Below are 19,082 nucleotides of genomic sequence, written 5' to 3'. Positions count from 1 at the left end.
CTGGACACTGTGTGCAGAGATTTAGGTAAACAGTCTGTGGAGTTCAGTCAGAAAACTTTGTGCTTATCCTATGTGGTTTTGTCAGTGATTAATATAGTAAATGTTTCTCATCAAATGTCACTAAACTATTTTTTCATACATGTCAGTCATTTCAGCATGCTGATAATCGTATCTCACGAATCAGGATGATGTTGATATTTTGTCCCACTCAACAGGTTGTTATGAGTCATATCAAACCCAGACATGTGTATCAGGAGGATTCACTCCTCTCAGACAGACAGGTGGGCAGGAAACAGGAGGCTTTTTTTTTTAAGACTTTTGGATTCCATGTGTGATATATGTTGCTCATGTGTTAGCCAGGTTTAGCTTGACTTTACTTCCTATTCTGCACTGACAAAGGCCAAAGTGGATGTGAACCCTCAACACACCTTCCAAACTACAGGGTTTGACACTGTGTGTTGATTGTTCTTTCTTTTAAAGTGCTCTCATCTGCTCCTGTGTGGGAACCATTACTTGCAGGGGACCGTTTGTTCGGTGGACACTTATGGACAAACAGCAGCCTCTGACACACATCTGGCTGTCCTGGCTGTGTCCAGGCCCTGACGTACCTGCTGAAGACCAGACAGTCCATGTGGTTGATCTCTTTATCCGACCTGTGTCTCCTGTAGTCCTCCCACAGGTCTTTGATGGCAGTGACTGACAGGATGAACACCACGGGGGCCAGGGCCAGCTCGGGCTGGAACGCGTTGACAACCGGGACAAAATTCAGCAAGGCGATGAAGACAAAGTAAACATTGGCGAACCTATGGAACTGCTCGAAGAGGTTCTTTGGCAGGAAGGAGAGCACCGTGTACTTGGTGGTCTTGATCTTGTTGTTTGCATAGTGTCTGTTGGGGTTTTCCTCGCCCTTGGAGAGGTCGTACAGTAAGTTTGTGTGGACCGTCCTGGTTTTGTTCTCCTTGCTCTTCTTCTTCTTCTTCCTCTGGACTTTGGGAGCTTTGGACATCCCGGCGGCGTCTCCGCTCCGCGCCATAGCCCTGCCTCAAAACTTCCCCACACTTCAGCTTGTCGTGTCCCCTCACACGCTCCACACACACACGGAAAAAAGCGAACAAAACGCCGCCTATGTTATCATTCTCTGTCCGTGTGAAGAGAGCCTGGCGTCAGTCTCTTCGTCGGGTCACACGGGCTGCTCCTTTGCGTCCATGTCGACTCCTCGGGAAAACTTTTGCTTGTTTAGCTTCTTTTTTTTTTTTTTTTTTTCCTGAGGATGCTCAGATAGTAGGAGGCTCAGCTCGGACTTCCCCCCGGGGCTCGGTGCACGATCTATACATCATGTGGATGGGGCTGAGCCGCTGGGCGCAGGGGGGCGCTGTGTGTGTGTGGAGCAGCGGCGCTGCGCAGGCCGCGCACACACAGGACGTTCGTCAGCGGGTCGGTGGCCGCTCTCCTCTGGAAATCCGAGCCACAGGCCCCTCCCACTCCCAACCTGGGCTCTCTGTCTCCAAGTGCCACGCGGTATTATTGGAGTTTACACTGGGCCACAGGAAGCAGCGAGGACGCACTCCCTAAACACTATTTATACATGTGTATGTTTACACCTCTTAAAAAGAGTCGCTCACCTCTGAAGTTACTCGTGTCTGTAGCTTCTCTACTGCAGAATGTGAATAATAAAAGTAAAACTAATAATCATGCTAATACTGCAGGGGCCCAGAGCTCAATGTGCTGCACATGAGGAAAACACATGCAAATAGAAAAAAAACAACAACTTTTGGTTAATTATTATTAATAAAAGAACGTTTTTTATAAGAAAACAATCGGATCCCTTTTCTGACTTAATGAGAACAGTTTTTCTGATTAGTTGTAAGGAGTTGTGAGCTAATCTCAGATGAAAACAAATGCAACAACCGAGTCAAGCAAACAGAACAGACTAGGAATTAGATTTGCTCAATACAGTTATTTCTAATATAACATTATTTAATGCCTGTATTACACTAATGTGACATAACATAACTAGTGCCATCTAAAGTGAAAACTACTCAGACGTTGCAGTGGTGGCTGCATCAGGAAGTCTTGTTTTACTTTTTTCTAGTGCAGATTTCTCTAAATCTTGAAAGCAGACACTATACATTACCATTACAGTTACAGTTAAGTCTAATGCAACTAAATTGACAAACATCAGAAGATAGTTTTGGCCGTCAAGGCCATACAGTGATTTGTGTATAATTAAACTATTGAAAACTTGTCGGACTTATCAGTTTTTTCTTTGCTAGCTTACCAGCACGACTTAGTGCCAAACACTGACAGATCGTTGAACCTCATCAGCCTCAAATCTCGAAAAACCTGCAATAAGCTGTGAAAACGTTTAACCAGCTTCACCAAAACTGATAAAGGTAGCAACTGGTTGGTAAGAAGAGTTCAAACATCTACAAGTTAGCAAGCATTTCAACTCACTACAGTTAAACACTTTTCTAAATAGCATAATACAAAGGTGAAATATTTGGTAACACAATCACCTCAACAGCCAAACATGTGGTACACAGCAGTTTGTGTGTTGATTTGTCTCAGTGTTTTTTCTGCCCCTAGTGGCCAAAAAACAAATAGTGCAGCTTTAAATCCCAACAACCCTCTGACTCAGTGAACTTACCAACAATAATTAAAAGTTAATTCCTGCTGCCTTTGTGACATGTTCTTACACACTGTATTTCAAATACACCACATTCAAACTAAATGTAGAATTATTTTATACATATATGTTAGTTTTTATTCTACGTTAGTCGATTGTTGAGCTGCTAGTATTACCAAGTGTTTCAATATTATTGCCTGATATTTTTTGAAGAATCATCAAATTTGAAAATATAATCACACAAAATAAGACAAACAGCATGCCGTGCCTTTAAACAATACCACTAGGAGTCATTAAAGTCACAAAATCCTCCACAGGGCTGTTTAAAGTTTGTTGTAGGGATTTAAAATGTACCAGCAAATCATGCTGTACAGCAATAGGTTGCAGGAAGAATGTGGACTCATGCCCGAAAGCAAATCTCTGAAAAATGTTCACCCCCAGAGACAGACTGTCCAATTGGCCAGCAGGTTCCCCAGAGGAGAATAAATCAAAGGCCCATACCAGCATCTGCAGCAGTTTGCAATGGGAGCATCCAGCTGTTGGGCTAAAAACTAATTGATAAAAACTAAACTGATTTTACACTGTGGCATCTTGGCATGGAGAACAATTCAATTTCCCAGTGATGAATAACCGGAGTGAGGTGTGGATCTGAGACAACAGGCCCTCTTTGGCCTCAAAAAGAAACAATGCAAAACTAAATCGGGCTGTATTTCTCAATCGGAAAATAGAAATCATCCTATGCTTTTTCTTACTTTTTGCAAGAGAGAGTTTTTTCTCATAAGGTTAAACTTCACCTGCAGACTGTCATCACCTGGTGTGAGGATAGAAGCAGTGATGATGCTGTAACACTTTTAGTTTAGTTTTAGTCCTGTCCAAATTATATTTTTGAGCATGTTATCCACCCACAGAACTTGCATAAATATGTATAGTGTTAACTGTGAATGGAGAGTTGTTATTTTTCATTTTGTCACTGAGTGGAGTTCATATTCATATTTCCTGCCCCTTAGGTATCCAGGAGTCCCTCCTCAGAGTGAGCTGGAATGCTGCTCTTCAACATAAACTTGTGGCACAACCCAGTAGATCTCTTTATATGACCGTCATACATATATGAGTAATGTTCTTTAGCTGTACAGGAAAAAGTATTTCTATCAGCTATTTATCATTTCGGCTGTATTGTGTGTATTTGCAACATACTATGTGTTGTCAAATAGATGTTTTTCCTTATTTGCGTGTGCTTAGTCTATATTTGCTCATCCTCTCTTAAGTTGCAGCACGAGTAAGAAGCTTAGTTTCATCAGTTTATATCACTTTTTTAAGTAAAAATTATCTTTAGTTTAGATCTGAATCTAAATCTTTTGTTGCTGCCTCATTACTATCTCTTAGTTGGTTTTCTCAACTGATTGACGTTTGAATCTTGACAAGGAGCCAGCCAGACAATGTTTTTTTGTATTTTTTGTTATTTTGGTAGCCAGCAAGGTTGGGAATCTTGTGTGTAAAACCTTATCTTCAAAGAAACTAGTAACTGTCAGGTAAATGTACGGGAGTAAAACGTTTTTCCTCTTAAATGTAGCGCAATATATTTTTATTGCGAGACATGAAAATGCCCAAGTAAAGTACACATCTGTCCAAAATATATATTTATACACTGCAGGTGAGTAAATTCACTTTACTTGTTCTGAGCAGAGCAGCATGGTCTCTTTTCAGAGTGCCCTCAGGTGGAAGGTCAAATAATAGGAAAGTGAACATCCCACAGGAATGACACGGGACTGTTCTGTAAATGGAGCCGACTGGAGCTTAACAGAGACACAGCTGCAGTTCATCCTCTGTCCCAGGCAGCGAGCTACCTGCCAGAAGAGGGCATGATACTCCAATCAGTACAGTGCTTCACTTCTCCCAGTGCAACATCTAAACTACAGGACGTGGGTGCAGAGAAGGGAATGTTATAAATGGCCGTGCTGTAGGTGTTATATGACAAATGTAAAATCTTTCTTTTTTTTTTTTCTTTAATTTTGTTTTGGTTTACACCAACCTCAGCAGACTCAGTGACCTGTATGATGGTCATAATGTGAATATAAATTAACCAAATGGATCATACGAGGAGGAGAAGCATGAGGAAGCCATAATTGCACATGTTCTAATTTCTTCCATGTCTGATAAGAGAATATACCAACTGTTCAGGCAGGAAACCTGATGTGATGATCTGCCTGGCTGCTGAGCCATTTAAATCTCAATGTAAAAATGTCTTTCAACTCTAAGAAGTCAAGTGTGACAGTCACACCTGAGAAGGTGTGAATAATCTGTCTCCCTGCCTGTACATCAGCCTGGTGACCCTCTCTTCACAAGAATGGATATTACGTTTGTAACACAGAAGAGCAATTACTGCCGAGGCCACTGATTTCCTGGTGAGCCGGAGTAAACCTGCCGATTCGGGTGAAGTTGCAGATCAATCTATTGGAGTGATGTAAAGTGGCTCGAGGTCATTGTAACAAAGGTGATCAGTTTCCACAGATGGCAAACACAACCAAGGCAGGGATGATTAAAATCCTCACATGTTCAACTTCCTAAGGCACTGTTAAAGGATTCTGATTCAGTTACATTGCAATGATCCTCTACACTGTGTTAAGACCCGCTGACTAAAGAATTATGCAGATCTTTATTCTAAAGTCTTTGGTTTTAGGTGATTATTAACTAAAATAAGAAAAAATAAGATGTCTGTCTGTAGTCTGTCAGTTAGTGAACAAGGTAAATGCCCTTATTTGGCAAGGATTGCAGTTTAAAGGTACAGTGTGTAGAATTAAGTGATATTGAGTGATGTAATTGCATGTTGCAGTTGAATACCTCTCACCTCACCCTCCCCTTCCAAATATGAAAAAGAACCTGTGGTAGTTTAGTTTGTTTAGTCTGGACTACTGTAAAAAACATGGCGGCCTCTATAGAGAGGGTCCCCTCGATGTAAATATAAAGTATTTAAATATAAAGGGCCTTTTCTGGGGTAAAGAAAACCACTATTCATACAATTTAGATGAAACAAACTACTGAAAACATCATGAGGATTATTCTACATTAAAATTCTGCCAATAGATCCCTTTCACCTAAATCTTACACACTGGACCTTTAAAGGAGACATATTGTGCTTTTTCTGCAAAGTTCAAAAGCTGCAGTCATGGTCTGTACATTGGCTGCCCCACCTTCCTCTGCGTGTGAGTGTGAGTGTGTCTGAATGAATGAACACTGATTGCTTGGTAAATGTGAGTATGTGTGTGATTTGACTGACAGGTCTGGGTATGGTTTTACCTCTGAAGGTCCCTGGCACACTTCTGATTCTCACTAATCACCTGATGCAGTATGAGAACCCTGGTCTGCCTTGCACTCAGCATCAGATTATACACTAACTGAAATTTATTCATGCTACTTTAAAAATGTATTCACCCGCTCTAACCTATATGCTCAGACCCTGTTTATAGAGTTTAAATTAGGCCAACACTAATCAATGTAGTTTTGGCTGATGCCTCATGATCCTCATACAGCATGAGTTGAACTTTTTGATATCTGACAACATTTGACACAGTTCTACTCCTGCATGGTCCTTGATTGGCTCATACATACATACATACATACATACATTTAGGTAGGGTATTGTATTTTAGTTGGCCCTGCAGTTAGATGGTATTGTTGCAACATTTACAAATACAAATCCAGCACCTGGATGTTTTGAATCAAAAAAGACTATAAAGTGGATGATTTAGGTATGCCACATCAATTAATATATTGAGATTCATTAAAACAATTAGTCAATTAGTGTGTTTATATATGTGTATATGCATCCATGTGCAAAATGTAGATAGACTACCCATTTGGTGTTTATGCTCACATATTGTTTTTCAATCATTATTTGTATTGACATTAACAACAACAGCATGGCATCAACTTTAATAAAGTCACAGAGGTCATCTGGCTGTTAAAGGTGTAATACATGATTTTGAGGGTTCAGTGTATAGAATTTAGAGACATCTAGAGGTGAAGTTGCACGTTGCTGCTGAATACCCTTCACCTCAGCCTGCCCTTCCAAACATGAGAGAGAACCTGTGGTAGCTTAGGTGCTTAGTTTGTCCAGTCAGGACCACTATAAAAAACATGGCGGACTGCGCAGAGAGTACCTGCTCCCAATTAATATAAAGTATTTAAATATAAAGGGGCCATTCTTGGGTAAAGAAAACAACAATAAGTACAATTTAGATAGTTACACACCAGTGAAATCATCACTTGGATTATTTTATATTCATTTTCTGCCAATAGATCCCTTTCACCTAAATCTTACGCACTGGGCCTTTAAGTGGAGCAGCATTTACTGGAAGCTTGTGTACAAAGAATTCAGGGTCTTGATTGGTGTTTAATGAGAAAGCTAATTGAATGAACATTCCTCCTGAGACTCAGTGAACTGTTCGGCTTAATTACATTTTTTTTTGCCATTTTGATGAAGACGATATTTAAGCTTAGTATCTTCCATGACTGCAACTGAGGAGCCTCATTCTTGAATTTCTTTGTGTCTTGAGAAATGTGGGCCAATGTAACACAAACAGGGCATTTCTCCAGATAAAAATCAAACAAGATACAATTGAGTTGAATTGAATCCAAGACTAAAACAAAACCTATTCAAGTTTCTAAAATATTGATGGTAATGAGTTTATAATTTCAAATGCAATGTGTCTGCATGGTTACCATGCTAGTTACACTGTGCTCAGTTACAGCTTCATAGAGCTGTTAGCATGAGGAAAGAATCTTAGTCTTGATTTCACAAAAACCTGAACAGTCTTAAGCAAATGTCTGTTGATCCATAGCTTTTGAAAAAGAACCGCCTGTCACTTCCTGTTCTCCGTCCATGACTTGGTTATGAAAGGATTCAGCTGACTGCCTCTTGGGTGAGAAATGCATTCAGAGGTTCACTGTGCACAGGCCCAAATAAATCAAAGTAATTAACTCAATAATTGATTTGATGAATTTCCCTGCAAAATGGAGACATTTTTGCTGTATCTGCACAAATGTGTAGCTGACGGGGCTTAGGGAAATCACGGCGAGAGAAAGATCTTGCATAAACAATTGGCATATTATGCCAGAGGGTAGAGCCCTTTTAATTACAGGACACTGCCATCTGAGAGCAGAGGATGAACGACACCTCCTAATGATCATTCTCCTACAATCAGCCTCATTTCCATACACAGCCCTGAGTTAACAACAAACAGAAATAAAGTTAGAACATCACTTTTTGGCAGGGGACCAGTTATTGGTACAGTTTATAGCTACTGATTGCTCTTTTGTGTACGATTACCTTTTTGTTAAGTTCATCTAATAGTTATTGAGACTTTTTTTCTCAAATCTACAAATGGGATCCTCATGGTGGCCCCAGATCATCAAATCATCAGGTCTCATCTGGGAATCAACAATGCTTGCATAACATTTCATGGTCATCCATGTAATATTTTGGATATTTCAGTCTGGACTGAAGTGGTGGATCAACAGACTGTTGCTACGAAAACCAAACAATTGCACTGTGATGAACTGAAACGTTGCTCTAAAGTAAATTATTGTTTTTATAATGTAAAATAGCAGGAGCCCTGTAGATGTTTATTTTTCACAAGTCCTGCTCTGCTGACCCACTGGGTGAGGCAATTAGGACAAAAGATTTCAGATGGCATAGACAGCGAGGGAGGGGTTTCGTTTACATCTGGCCACAACCAACAGTGTTTGACCATACAGGTGAAGGAGCTGAGAAATGATGTGTTTCACCTGCTATTTAATAAAATGTTCTAATACTTATCATTAGATAAAAATGACCACTTAAAGCAGCTGCCTTTTGATGAGTGGAATAAAGAAAGACATTTATCAAACTGACTATGCTGTAAAAAAGCATGAAAACAATTCATAAAAATAAAACAAAGGTTTATTTTTATAGCACTTACCTGAACATAACAATTTACAAAGTGCTTTATGAAATACATGTAAATAAAAACAAAAATGAAATAGTTGAAACCAGTTAGAAATCAGGAATTGCAAGGAGTATCTTTAAAAATATGTTTATCTCTTCTGGTTGTGTGTTCCCCACTTTAAGATGTTTTATATAATGAGAGAAGCCATCACAGACTAAAGTAAGGATGAGTAATTACTTCATCAGTCTTTGGCCTTAATGCCACTCTTACTTAATGACATTTTATATGTCATTATGGGCAATCTAAAATGAAATTGCAGGATCTCCCAATAAGTCATAGAGATGATGGAAGCGTTCCATTTTGAATGTCAGAAAATCCATGATGCTGCTCAGGGATACTATGACAGGCCACTGAGGCCATAAATCACAGCCCAAGTGCACAAGATTGTGATTTCATTCATACCCCATAGTACTATTTCAAAGGCACCGGAAACTCTTTGAGCTGGGGTGTACTTGGTTGTTGTAGTTGTTATAATGTGTTTTCAAGCCATGTCCGAACCCCACAAGTAAAACCATAGTTTTCCCAGTAGCTAAAGGTGGTTGTCATGGGGTGGATATAAGGTGTAAACATTCATACTGTTCCATTACACATTAAAAGTGACAGAAATACAGTAGATGTATCAAGCAGGCTTCTTTTTCACTATGGCAGGGGTGGGCAGTCACAGCATTAGGGGGTTTGTGAAGGTCTTATTGGGACTGTTGCAGAAATGGTCGAAAACTAACAACCCCCACTGCTGATATGATGGACTATACTGGCCCCTTGAGGGTTCTTGCAAGAGACAAATTCACCAGTCGTGCTTGTACTGTACCTGATCCTAGAACTCCAGTTCTGGCTGTGTTCATGACATTTGAAGAGTTTCAACATGAGTATTATTTGCTTGATAATCTCTTACACAACTCTAACCCAACAACACAACAGTGTGCTCTATCTCATGTTCACTTGAGTTATCCTGTCCTCTTCACACACCTTGTATGAAGTGACAGGCAGATAAACTCCATCCCCAATTACAACACACACAAGGTTGTATCAAGTTGACCCTTTGTAATGTTGTAACTGATGGTAGACTCACAAAGAAAAACATACAGTGAGAAAGGTATCCAATTCTTACCGTGTTAAATATAATATATGTATATATATATTCCGACAACCTGTGCAGTTCAATCCATTATGCATTATTACCAGACTAAGATGAGGTCACTTTGACCTTTTACCACCCAACTTTAATCAGTTCATCTGTGCCAAATCTGTGCCATTTGTAAGATAAAACATTCAAAGGGCGAAAAGGGATTTGTAAGGTCACATTAACTAATACATTTCCCTTACAAGAAGATGAGATCACTGTGACCTTGAAGGTTGACCTTCGACCACCAAGATCGAGTCACTTCTTTTTGGAGTCCAACTGAACATTGGTACCGAATTTGAAGAAATTCCCTGCAGGCGTTGTTGAGTTATCTTGTACACAAGAATGGGACCTTCAGACGGACAACCCAAACATTACTGGTGAACAAACACACAGCACAACACTTCTCCTGCAAATACACAGCACTGGAGACAACTGTTGTGTACACAGGAGGTTGGGTCTAATAGAATATAGAGATGCATGTGTCATACATGTGTGCAGTGGCTCCACAAATATAACTAATGAACCATACTATAGGAATAACATTTTGCACATTGGTGCAAACAAATGATTTTATGGACGCCACATGCACAAATGGTATTCACACACTAGCCTTGTTGCTGTCGACAACAATTCAGCTCATGTTTTTCCAACTCTGCAGAGACTATAACGACCTGAAGAAGACTTGGAGGTTGAAACATCGACTTGATAATAAATCATAGTGTCACACAGTGTACATCTGTGTGTTTCCTATCCTCAGTCAGCATCTTCAACACTGGTGCCCTGCTCTCCATCTGCCGCACCCGCACTGGAGCAGCTACGATGTCACTGAACGCTGGGTGTGGATATTTTCCAATGCATCAATAAGCTGTGGTGAAAAAGTGTAAACTGTCCCTTGCTCCACTGTCTCAATCAGATACTCTTAACATGTGCAGTTTAAATTGACTATTCTTCAACACCTACTTTGCAGGAGCATCCTTTGAATAGGAATCCCACAAGGCCTACAATAAAACTCCTTTGACAGGACATTTATTGGTTCATAGTCATTAATTAGTGTCTAATTTATGAGCCAAAGGTCATATCCTGCATTCATTTTGCTCTTTCCCTCCTCCCTGTTCCCTCCTTCTTTTAAGTTACTTCACATTAGAAGAGATGAGGTGGCAAAGGACAATGTTTTATTTTTGTCATAGTTCATTTTTTAACAATGGTACATATTCTCAGTGGTTTCTGTGCATGGCTGCACGAATAAGGATATTGAGGATAACGTGTCACACTAGAGGAGAGTCCTGACCCTCGGGGTATCTAGTAATCCTTATTACTCAAGGCGTACCAGGGGCCAGGCTTAGAGGCAGTGGCAGGTCATTGATCAATTTGCAAGTTCAAGGAGCTTAAATGTGCTCAACAAGCCCATAAAGGATCCCAGCATGTTCCTGTGGCATGAGAAAGAGTGTTTTATCTTCAGATGCCCGTGTAAAATATTCAGATCCAGAAGAGAAATGCTCAGCATTCCTGGATGGGGACGCCAGTGGCTGATTTGTAAAGGCAATCATCCGGACACCAGTGAAAGTCTGCTGACATTCTCTTTACTGGCGGACACAGGGGCCGGGCTTTTGCCTCAGGAGGACACAGCTCTGTTCTGTGAGTTCTTCATGTGAGGAGTCATTGCAGAGGGAAAAAACAGCATCCATGACTATGAGAGTTGTGTTAGAGCTCACACCTCTCATATCAACCCTGTGGCTCTGCTGTTGGTGCTGCCACAGAGGGAGAATTGTGCTCCTGATACATTCACCTCTGTAGGCACTGGGTTTGACTTGGACACATTTCAGAGGAGAGGGAAGGAGAAATGAAGCTCTGCCACTGCCTCTTTGCTTACAGTGAGTTTTCATAAATAACTAGTAATTTTATTATACAGCCTTCTTCAAGGTTATTTTCAAATCCAGCTGATCAGACACTTTTTTTAGTTGTGAATACAATAGAGTTTTGAAAAATGACACACAATGACAACTCTTTGTCAAAGGTTGCTAATGTATATGGAACATGAACTAATCAATCACACAGTGTCTCCTCCTCCTTCTAAAATTGTGACACTTCAAAAATGTATGGGGGGATATGGGAGATTAGAAAAATGCAAAGATTGCTTACAAATCTCCTGTTCCACAGAGGCCTTCTGGTACAACTGCCTGAGTGAAACCAAGGACAGTCAATGACCACCAACAGTCTCTTCATGAAACCACATTTGAATTCACCAGATTTTTATTTGGATCAGCATCAAATTGGATACACTCATAACTGTCAGTCACTGACATCTGATTCTTTTCATCAAGATCCACAAATTATTTTCTGAGAAATCAACAAAACATTTGAAATAAGCCTTATCTAACAATGAACAAAGTTTCGCTATACACATCCTTCCACCGCTTCCAACATAGCAATGTGGATCAGTTTGCTGCATATTGCATTTCATATATAGGTCAATGTAATAGGAGATGGAATGCTAGTGGAGTTTATGCTTTGAATCATCTGACAACCTCAGTTACCTTGCTGCCCTTTGGGGCCTCACTGATTTATTGTCCATAATATAACTTTACGATGAAGCAAGTCCAAACAAGTCACTGACAACTTCTCCCCTTTTAAACTGATTTAGGAACTTGTCAGCAAACGGCTTGTTTGCTTGTTTTATATATTTAGAACTTATGGAGCAATATTAGCCTGCATTTAGAGGCATGTTTTGGCCACCTGACCAATTAATGTCCACTTTTTAGTTGTGTTAAGTTGTTAAATCCTCCACCATCAGCTAGTGGACAACTTTGTTTAGTGCTGGGGAAGTAATGATCAGGTTTTTTTAGGAAAGTTGTGGCCTGTAGAACCAAATCAATGTGTTAAAGGCACTGAGGGAGTTTTTCCTCTCCACAGTTTCCAAAGTGCTGCTCATTGTGGGAACTGTTAGGTTTCTCTATATTAATAAGATTTTAAGGTCTTGACTTTCTATGTAAAGTGCCTTGAGGTAATGCATATTATGATTTAGCGTTATACAAATAAAATTGAATTGAATTGAATTGAAAGTCTACATAGAACTGAGGGGAACCCCTGTGGTTATACATGACTATGAGCAACACCTTTTACACACATAGTAATTGATCCATTGTTAATAGGGAGATATTGATTATAGCAACTTTAAACTGCCTCTTTCACTTAAACTCAACTATCCAGACCAATACCGCTGTTTATTAAATGGCCCCAAAATGACAGCCTTATTCCTGTGTGATTATATAAATCAGGTAAAACTCAACTTCTACAGTATATCACACCTCACATGACTTTCTTTCCCGGGTCTACCTGCAGGTCTTACCTCAATAACTGTGAATTCTCTAGATTGCTGCAAAGTGAGTGCTGAGGCCAAGTGGAGTTGCAGGAGAAGTGTGTGCCGGCAGTATCAGTGCAGGCTCAGGGGGTAATCAGGTGAACGCAGCATATGTACAGTTATCTCATTAATTTAAAGGGGTTCTGGGCACCGTGCCACCTCCAATGGTGTATGCCAAGGTAGTGGAGCATCACGGTGGTAATATTATTTTGAGGTATTACAATGATCTATAGTATGCTTCATTACACGCAGGGTTAAGGGTGGCTGTTGTACAGGGACGACTTTGCTGAGCCGCCCGACTTTTTCAGTGCTGACACTTGCAAGTATAGGGTGATTGCAGGGGTTTAAAATCATCCTGCTATCTGGTGTCGCAGCTCTTTTTCCAGACAGGACAACAAATCTGTGATGCTTTGAGTAGAGTTTTCTCCCCCATATAAGGGGAAGTAGAGGTGTGAAATCCTTTCCCAGGGTAAGGACCATGCAGTCATCGAGGGCTGCAGGCATCTGAGATTTTATGGTCAGAAACAAATAAAACTACAAGATGTGCTCGATCACACACCTGACCGAGCACATATAGGCTTCTATTAGCCCGTTGTTCATATTTTTACTAATGTATTTCAGGTTTTATTGTCTTCTCATCATTGATATAATGAAGTTAGATTCTTGCTTTAGCTAGTCATTGTCACTGAATTGGCAAGAGTGAGTCCTGTGTTAGTAACTCTGACCCTAAAATATGTATCTATGGGTAAAACCAGGGATGGATTGGAAATTTTTGGCCCAGACGGCCCACCGAAATAATTCTGACATCATCCTTCATCATGGAGCTGCTCCAAATTACATAACAGACATGATAGTGGCACATAAGTCTAAGCGCTGGGACCAACTGCCTGATGGTCTTGGGAAAGCTCCATCCATTGCAGTTTTTAAAATCAGGTTGTGCCTTTAATTAAGCTATTTCACAAGGTCAAACCATCATTGCATTTTATTATTTAACACATATTCTTTTCAATTTATTTTAATAATTGTATTCACATTTTATAATTGTTATTCCTTTTACCTCTTTTAATCCCTTTACCACATTTACACCACTTTTATCCCTTGTATTTGGCTTCTGATTTTAAAATTTGCTTTCTTTAAATCTTTTCTGTTTTTTTTAATGTCCCTGGAAGCACTTGAATCTACCTCTGTGTATGAAATGTGCTTTATAAATAAAACTTCCTTGCCTTCAGTAAACCACCACTGTGGCCCACTTAAATATTTGCACCTTCTGTTCTCTTTTCTAAAACAGCTGAGAAGTAAGTGCCGTGGACCAGTGTTGCTGTCGGTGTGATTGTGGGTTCATATGATGATTTATGTGCCTGTCACACCTGATCCTTTTTTTTGCTCTTTGTTATCATGCAAGTATTGGAAAGAGGTGTTCCCTGTTTTTTTCCACATTTTAAATCACATGAACACACCAAAGTCGGAACAACAAATTCACAACTCGAGAAACACGGGATCTTTCGAGGTGAAACGCTTGATTTATCATATTGAACTCCTGCCAGAATTAGGCGACCAACACAAACATAAACGTGCAAACAAAACAGGCTCAGAGAGCTGGACACAGCTGCTGATTGTAATAATGAGTGTATCACTGAAAAATGGTGGAGAGACAAAGGCAATAGAAGGATGCAGTGAAAAGCTGAGACGCTGTGCTTTCCACAGACTGCTGACAGTGCACAGTCAAGTCCAAAGAGGTTCCACTCGGAGATGTCTAATCAATTGTAAAGAAAAAAAGGAGGAAATACATTATAGTAGCAGTGGGGGGGAAATGTCTTCTGTGAAGACGGACATCCACATGAAAGTGAACTGTGATTTCACAAGGACTTTCTTCTACTCTGCTATAAACCAGTTAATTTGTAATACTATAATTACAAATATGAAGTATCATTATTTTCTCATCATAGATTTCTGTGTGATTCATTGAAATATCAGTGACTGTCGCTCTTGCTCCGTGTTGGCTATTGACCTTGAACTAATGGTGAGTTTTCTGGAGCGCACCATCCACTTACCAAGCCTTTTTCAGCCCCGCGCTTATAATCGACAGGAACTTGAAAAACACTGTTATTTAGTCTCTGTGCTGACAACACACACTGAAAAACACTTTTGCCGCTTTGCACATTCACTTTTTAATTCCACACCATTTCACTTTAACTTGAATTTTTTAGTAAAATGACCTTGTTTTTATCGGCGGGCTGTTAAAAAAAAAAACTGCTTCAACATGCAAGAGTCTGAAACTTGGAGTAAAACGACCAAAATTGAATCAGATGTGGGGGAAAAATAAGATTAAACTTCAATCAATAAAACCAAAAAAACTAACAAAATGAAAAGAATGATCCCGATACTATAGCAAATGTTTTCTAAATCACATGTTCTACATAGAAATATTCTATTTAATATGTTAAACAATGTTTCCAGTGGTTGAAGACAAGCAATCCAGGCTGAAACTGTGCATTATTCATCCCGTCTGCCAAAGACGACGAGGGACAGTATCTGGATTATCTTCAGTTTGGACCAACTCGCATGGGAATGAATGAATCTTTTTCTGCAGCTAACTTAAACAATATACTTTGGACAGTCTATCCAGGGGCTTTAGTTTGTGGATTTTGATGCTAAAGTTTCAAATCAAACATTGCGCCATTTATTTTCCATGATGGAAGAGTTGAGAGCTTTCCGAGACAGAACTTAGTGGTGTTATTGATCTAATGGGAAAGATTTGTTTTACACCATTTTGTTACAGGGCAAATTTTCTAACAATGTGAGTCACGGCACATGCAGTGTGAGGCCACCTGTGACGATAGCAGCATCATACATCTTCTGCGTTGATTGCTCATACTCTGCTGGTGATGAAGAGCGTCTCTGATGAACCTAGAGACCCAATTTGTGTTGGCAGCCTCAGCTCCTGGTTATTGGTCCACCTGCTCTTCGAGGATCACTCACTCCACATGCAGCGGCTGTTGTTGCTCCTGCCTCTGCTTTTAATATCACTCATTCAGATGAATTATCCTTTGTGAACATATAGAAATTTAAACTGTCTTGTTTCATCTAGACATGTATTATTGCCTTTGGTCTCATTATCTTCCTTATAGTTTCCAAAGAAGCCAATCAAGTCTTTGATTGGTTTCTTTAATGATTTTATTGCGCTTACACGCACTGAGGTTCCTTATCCAAGAATCCAGAGGCATAGAAAAAAAAACATTTTCATTCTAACAGTAATTCACTTATTCATTGATCTATAATATTATGTTTTTATCTAATGGTGTCTGTCTGCGTAATTTCATTACATTCCACCATACTCCTTTAAGCTTCTCTGAATCACCAATCTTTTTTTCTCTCCTTGTACCATCTGATCCTTTATTTACATGCCAATTACTGAGCAAATGTAATGCCTGATGATTTTTTTTTTTTGAGGGATTCTGTCTCACCCACCCATCTGACAGTTCTGTAAAAACTCTTATTATGCACTCGAATCCTCCAGGCTACATTGTTCAAGGAGGGTTTACTGTCCAGCATCCTTAGGGATTTTATCTGACAGGAAGGTTTTTGTTTCTTTAAAAGTTGTCATTTCTGAATGAACTACACACCTGCGACTTTGTTGCAGTTTCATTGTCATCGTATAGCGACTGACGGACATTTCTCAAGGCTTGTGTTGTGCTTAAATCATTGTACCAAGAGATTTGGAGATGTTTTTGGCAGCATGTACCTTAAAGAGGTAGTTCACTGAAAAATGAAAATTCACTGATTATCAACTCACCACTATGCTGATGGTGGAGTGGGTGAAGTGTTTTGTGGACTCATTCAGTTCATTCAAATTTGACTCGAAACTACATTATTTTCACCATGTGTTTAGCGTGGTGTAAATGATGCAGTTTCGAGTGAAATATGAAAGTCGGGGCTGACAGACACTTGGCTGACATCACAGGGGCAGCATAGAGTCATTTAATTTTAGTTTCTTTTTCTGTTGTTTTTTCACGTCACCACTTACTTCAATTGCATTGGATTTGACTGTGACGCTGTTTAACCCTGAAAGTGTTTTGTAGACTCAAACACTTCACCCACTCCTCCATCGGCATAGTGGTAGATAATGAGGGAATTTTCATTTTTCGGTGAACTATCCCTTTAATTGGAAATGATGCGCAATTAATTTATAAAATGATAGTGGACACTTTTTGGAAAGTTGCAACTCTCTCTCACTCTCTCTCTTACACACACACACACAGAGTCAGAAAGCACACTATCGTTTAAAATGTTTATGTTGTGGCTGATTGGTGTATATTTGTAGCCAGAGTCCATTCTGAACCATCAACCATTAAAAAGAATTTTATAGTTTCAATTAATTTCAATGGCTTCATGACTTGACTAAGTTAAAAACACATCTGCCCTGACATTAAAGCCAGCTACCAGTTTTTCAGTCAGATTATGTCCTAAAATTGGCTGCTCGTGTGTCACATCACAGTAATGTAGAGAAATATACGCCTGCTATCTATCTGAAGTGCAGCACTATAAATCAGATGTAATTCTGCAAATTAACTTATGACAGTGTCGGCATATCATGCAGCAGAATCCTTCAAACCATTCATCCCACACTACACCAATCACAACATTAACACAAGTGGGGGAATAAGGACAACCAGGCATATTGACAGAAATGAGATTAGAATGATTAACGTTTGTGGAAATGAAATACAGCAGGGAAAGAACGAGGAGAATAAATGAAGGATGTAGATGACTAATGAAAGCTGGAGGAACAGTTACAGCTGTTTTACTGGTTATGAAAATTATTCCAGCATTGCTCCAGTGAGAGGCGCTGTGCCATGACGTCAGTGGTGTTCATATCATGGACTGTATATATAACACGCACGCACGCAGGCACGCACACACATACACGCAGGCACGCACGCACGCACGCACGCACGCACGCACGCACGCACGCACGCACGCACGCACGCACGCACACACACACACACACACACACACACACAAACATTCATGGTCCTGAAAGGATGAAACCAAAGGACTTTGGTTGTTCTTTGTCTGTGGTCTCAGGCTAAATATCTCAACAATGCTTTGTGTGTGTTGTACATTTTAAAGGCAAAAATATGACAATTTTGTATTTTTCTGCAATGTAGGGAAATGTTAACCATGTTACTCATAACATTGCTAACTAACTAACTAATATCATAAATGTGTGATGACTTGTAGACCATTGGCTGGTCATGATTATGAATTTGTAATGATGGGGCATATTTATCTTTCTAGGCATATTTTCAAGTGAGCTGCTATGCTAAGAGGCTAATGTTGGGCTACTGACATACATGCTTCAGATAAGACATGTGTTTACGTCAAAACCTACAGTTGAAAGTTTGACGCCAGAGTTTTTTGTCTCTCTCTCGAAATGATCCCACACTTTCCATGTGTATCACCGTCTAATAACCACAGGGACTGGCTGTGTAAATGTCTGTCAGTAACTGAATTTAGCCACCTCCTGTGAAGTTTGATCCTTTCTCCTTTGATCAACAAACCAGTCCAAACTTGACGACTTAAACTCTTCTCATCGACAAATGTTTGTCAATGATAATTACTACTATACCAGTGACCTTTCTTTTGTATTGTCAAGGAACACATTTTATTAAGAGTTTACTTAATGCTTATAAATACAAAAAAATTGTCCGTTTAGTAAAATTACATACACATTAAGCCTTTGTCAAGTCGTTACCAGTATAATCAAGTAGAAAAAAATAAACAGCAGTTTTTGGGGCAATTTAGGAAACCAATGGAATTCAAGTGCAGTTACTATTTCAAGTCTCCACACTCTTTGGAAGTGCTGCACATTAGTAATGCGTTTTTGTCTGATTTGTTATGGGATGTTGGGCTCTGTCAAGCAGGTGCGCTAAGCTGAGTGGACGCCTGACAGTTGGTGTCACTCCTACGCGCTGCAAGTCGCTCAACCAA

General features: G+C 39.8%; 1 protein-coding gene across 1 annotated transcript in view; it reads right to left on the bottom strand.

Annotated features, from left to right (window-relative positions):
- atp10a (ATPase phospholipid transporting 10A) overlaps window positions 1–1,722 on the bottom strand; it is a 36,260-nt gene extending 34,538 nt beyond the window's left edge. Inside the window, exon 1 of the mRNA XM_020081325.2 lies at window positions 609–1,722. Coding sequence (XP_019936884.2) covers window positions 609–1,033 — 425 coding nt within the window. The 5' untranslated portion in view covers window positions 1,034–1,722. The remainder of the gene's footprint in view (window positions 1–608) is intronic.
- Window positions 1,723–19,082: the final 17,360 nt, after the last annotated feature.

Source organism: Paralichthys olivaceus, chromosome 3 (genome assembly GCF_024713975.1).
Source record: "Paralichthys olivaceus isolate ysfri-2021 chromosome 3, ASM2471397v2, whole genome shotgun sequence".
NCBI lineage: Eukaryota > Metazoa > Chordata > Actinopteri > Pleuronectiformes > Paralichthyidae > Paralichthys > Paralichthys olivaceus.
The sequence above is the reverse complement of the archived record's forward strand: the minus strand, read 5'-3'. Positions and strand labels throughout refer to the sequence as shown.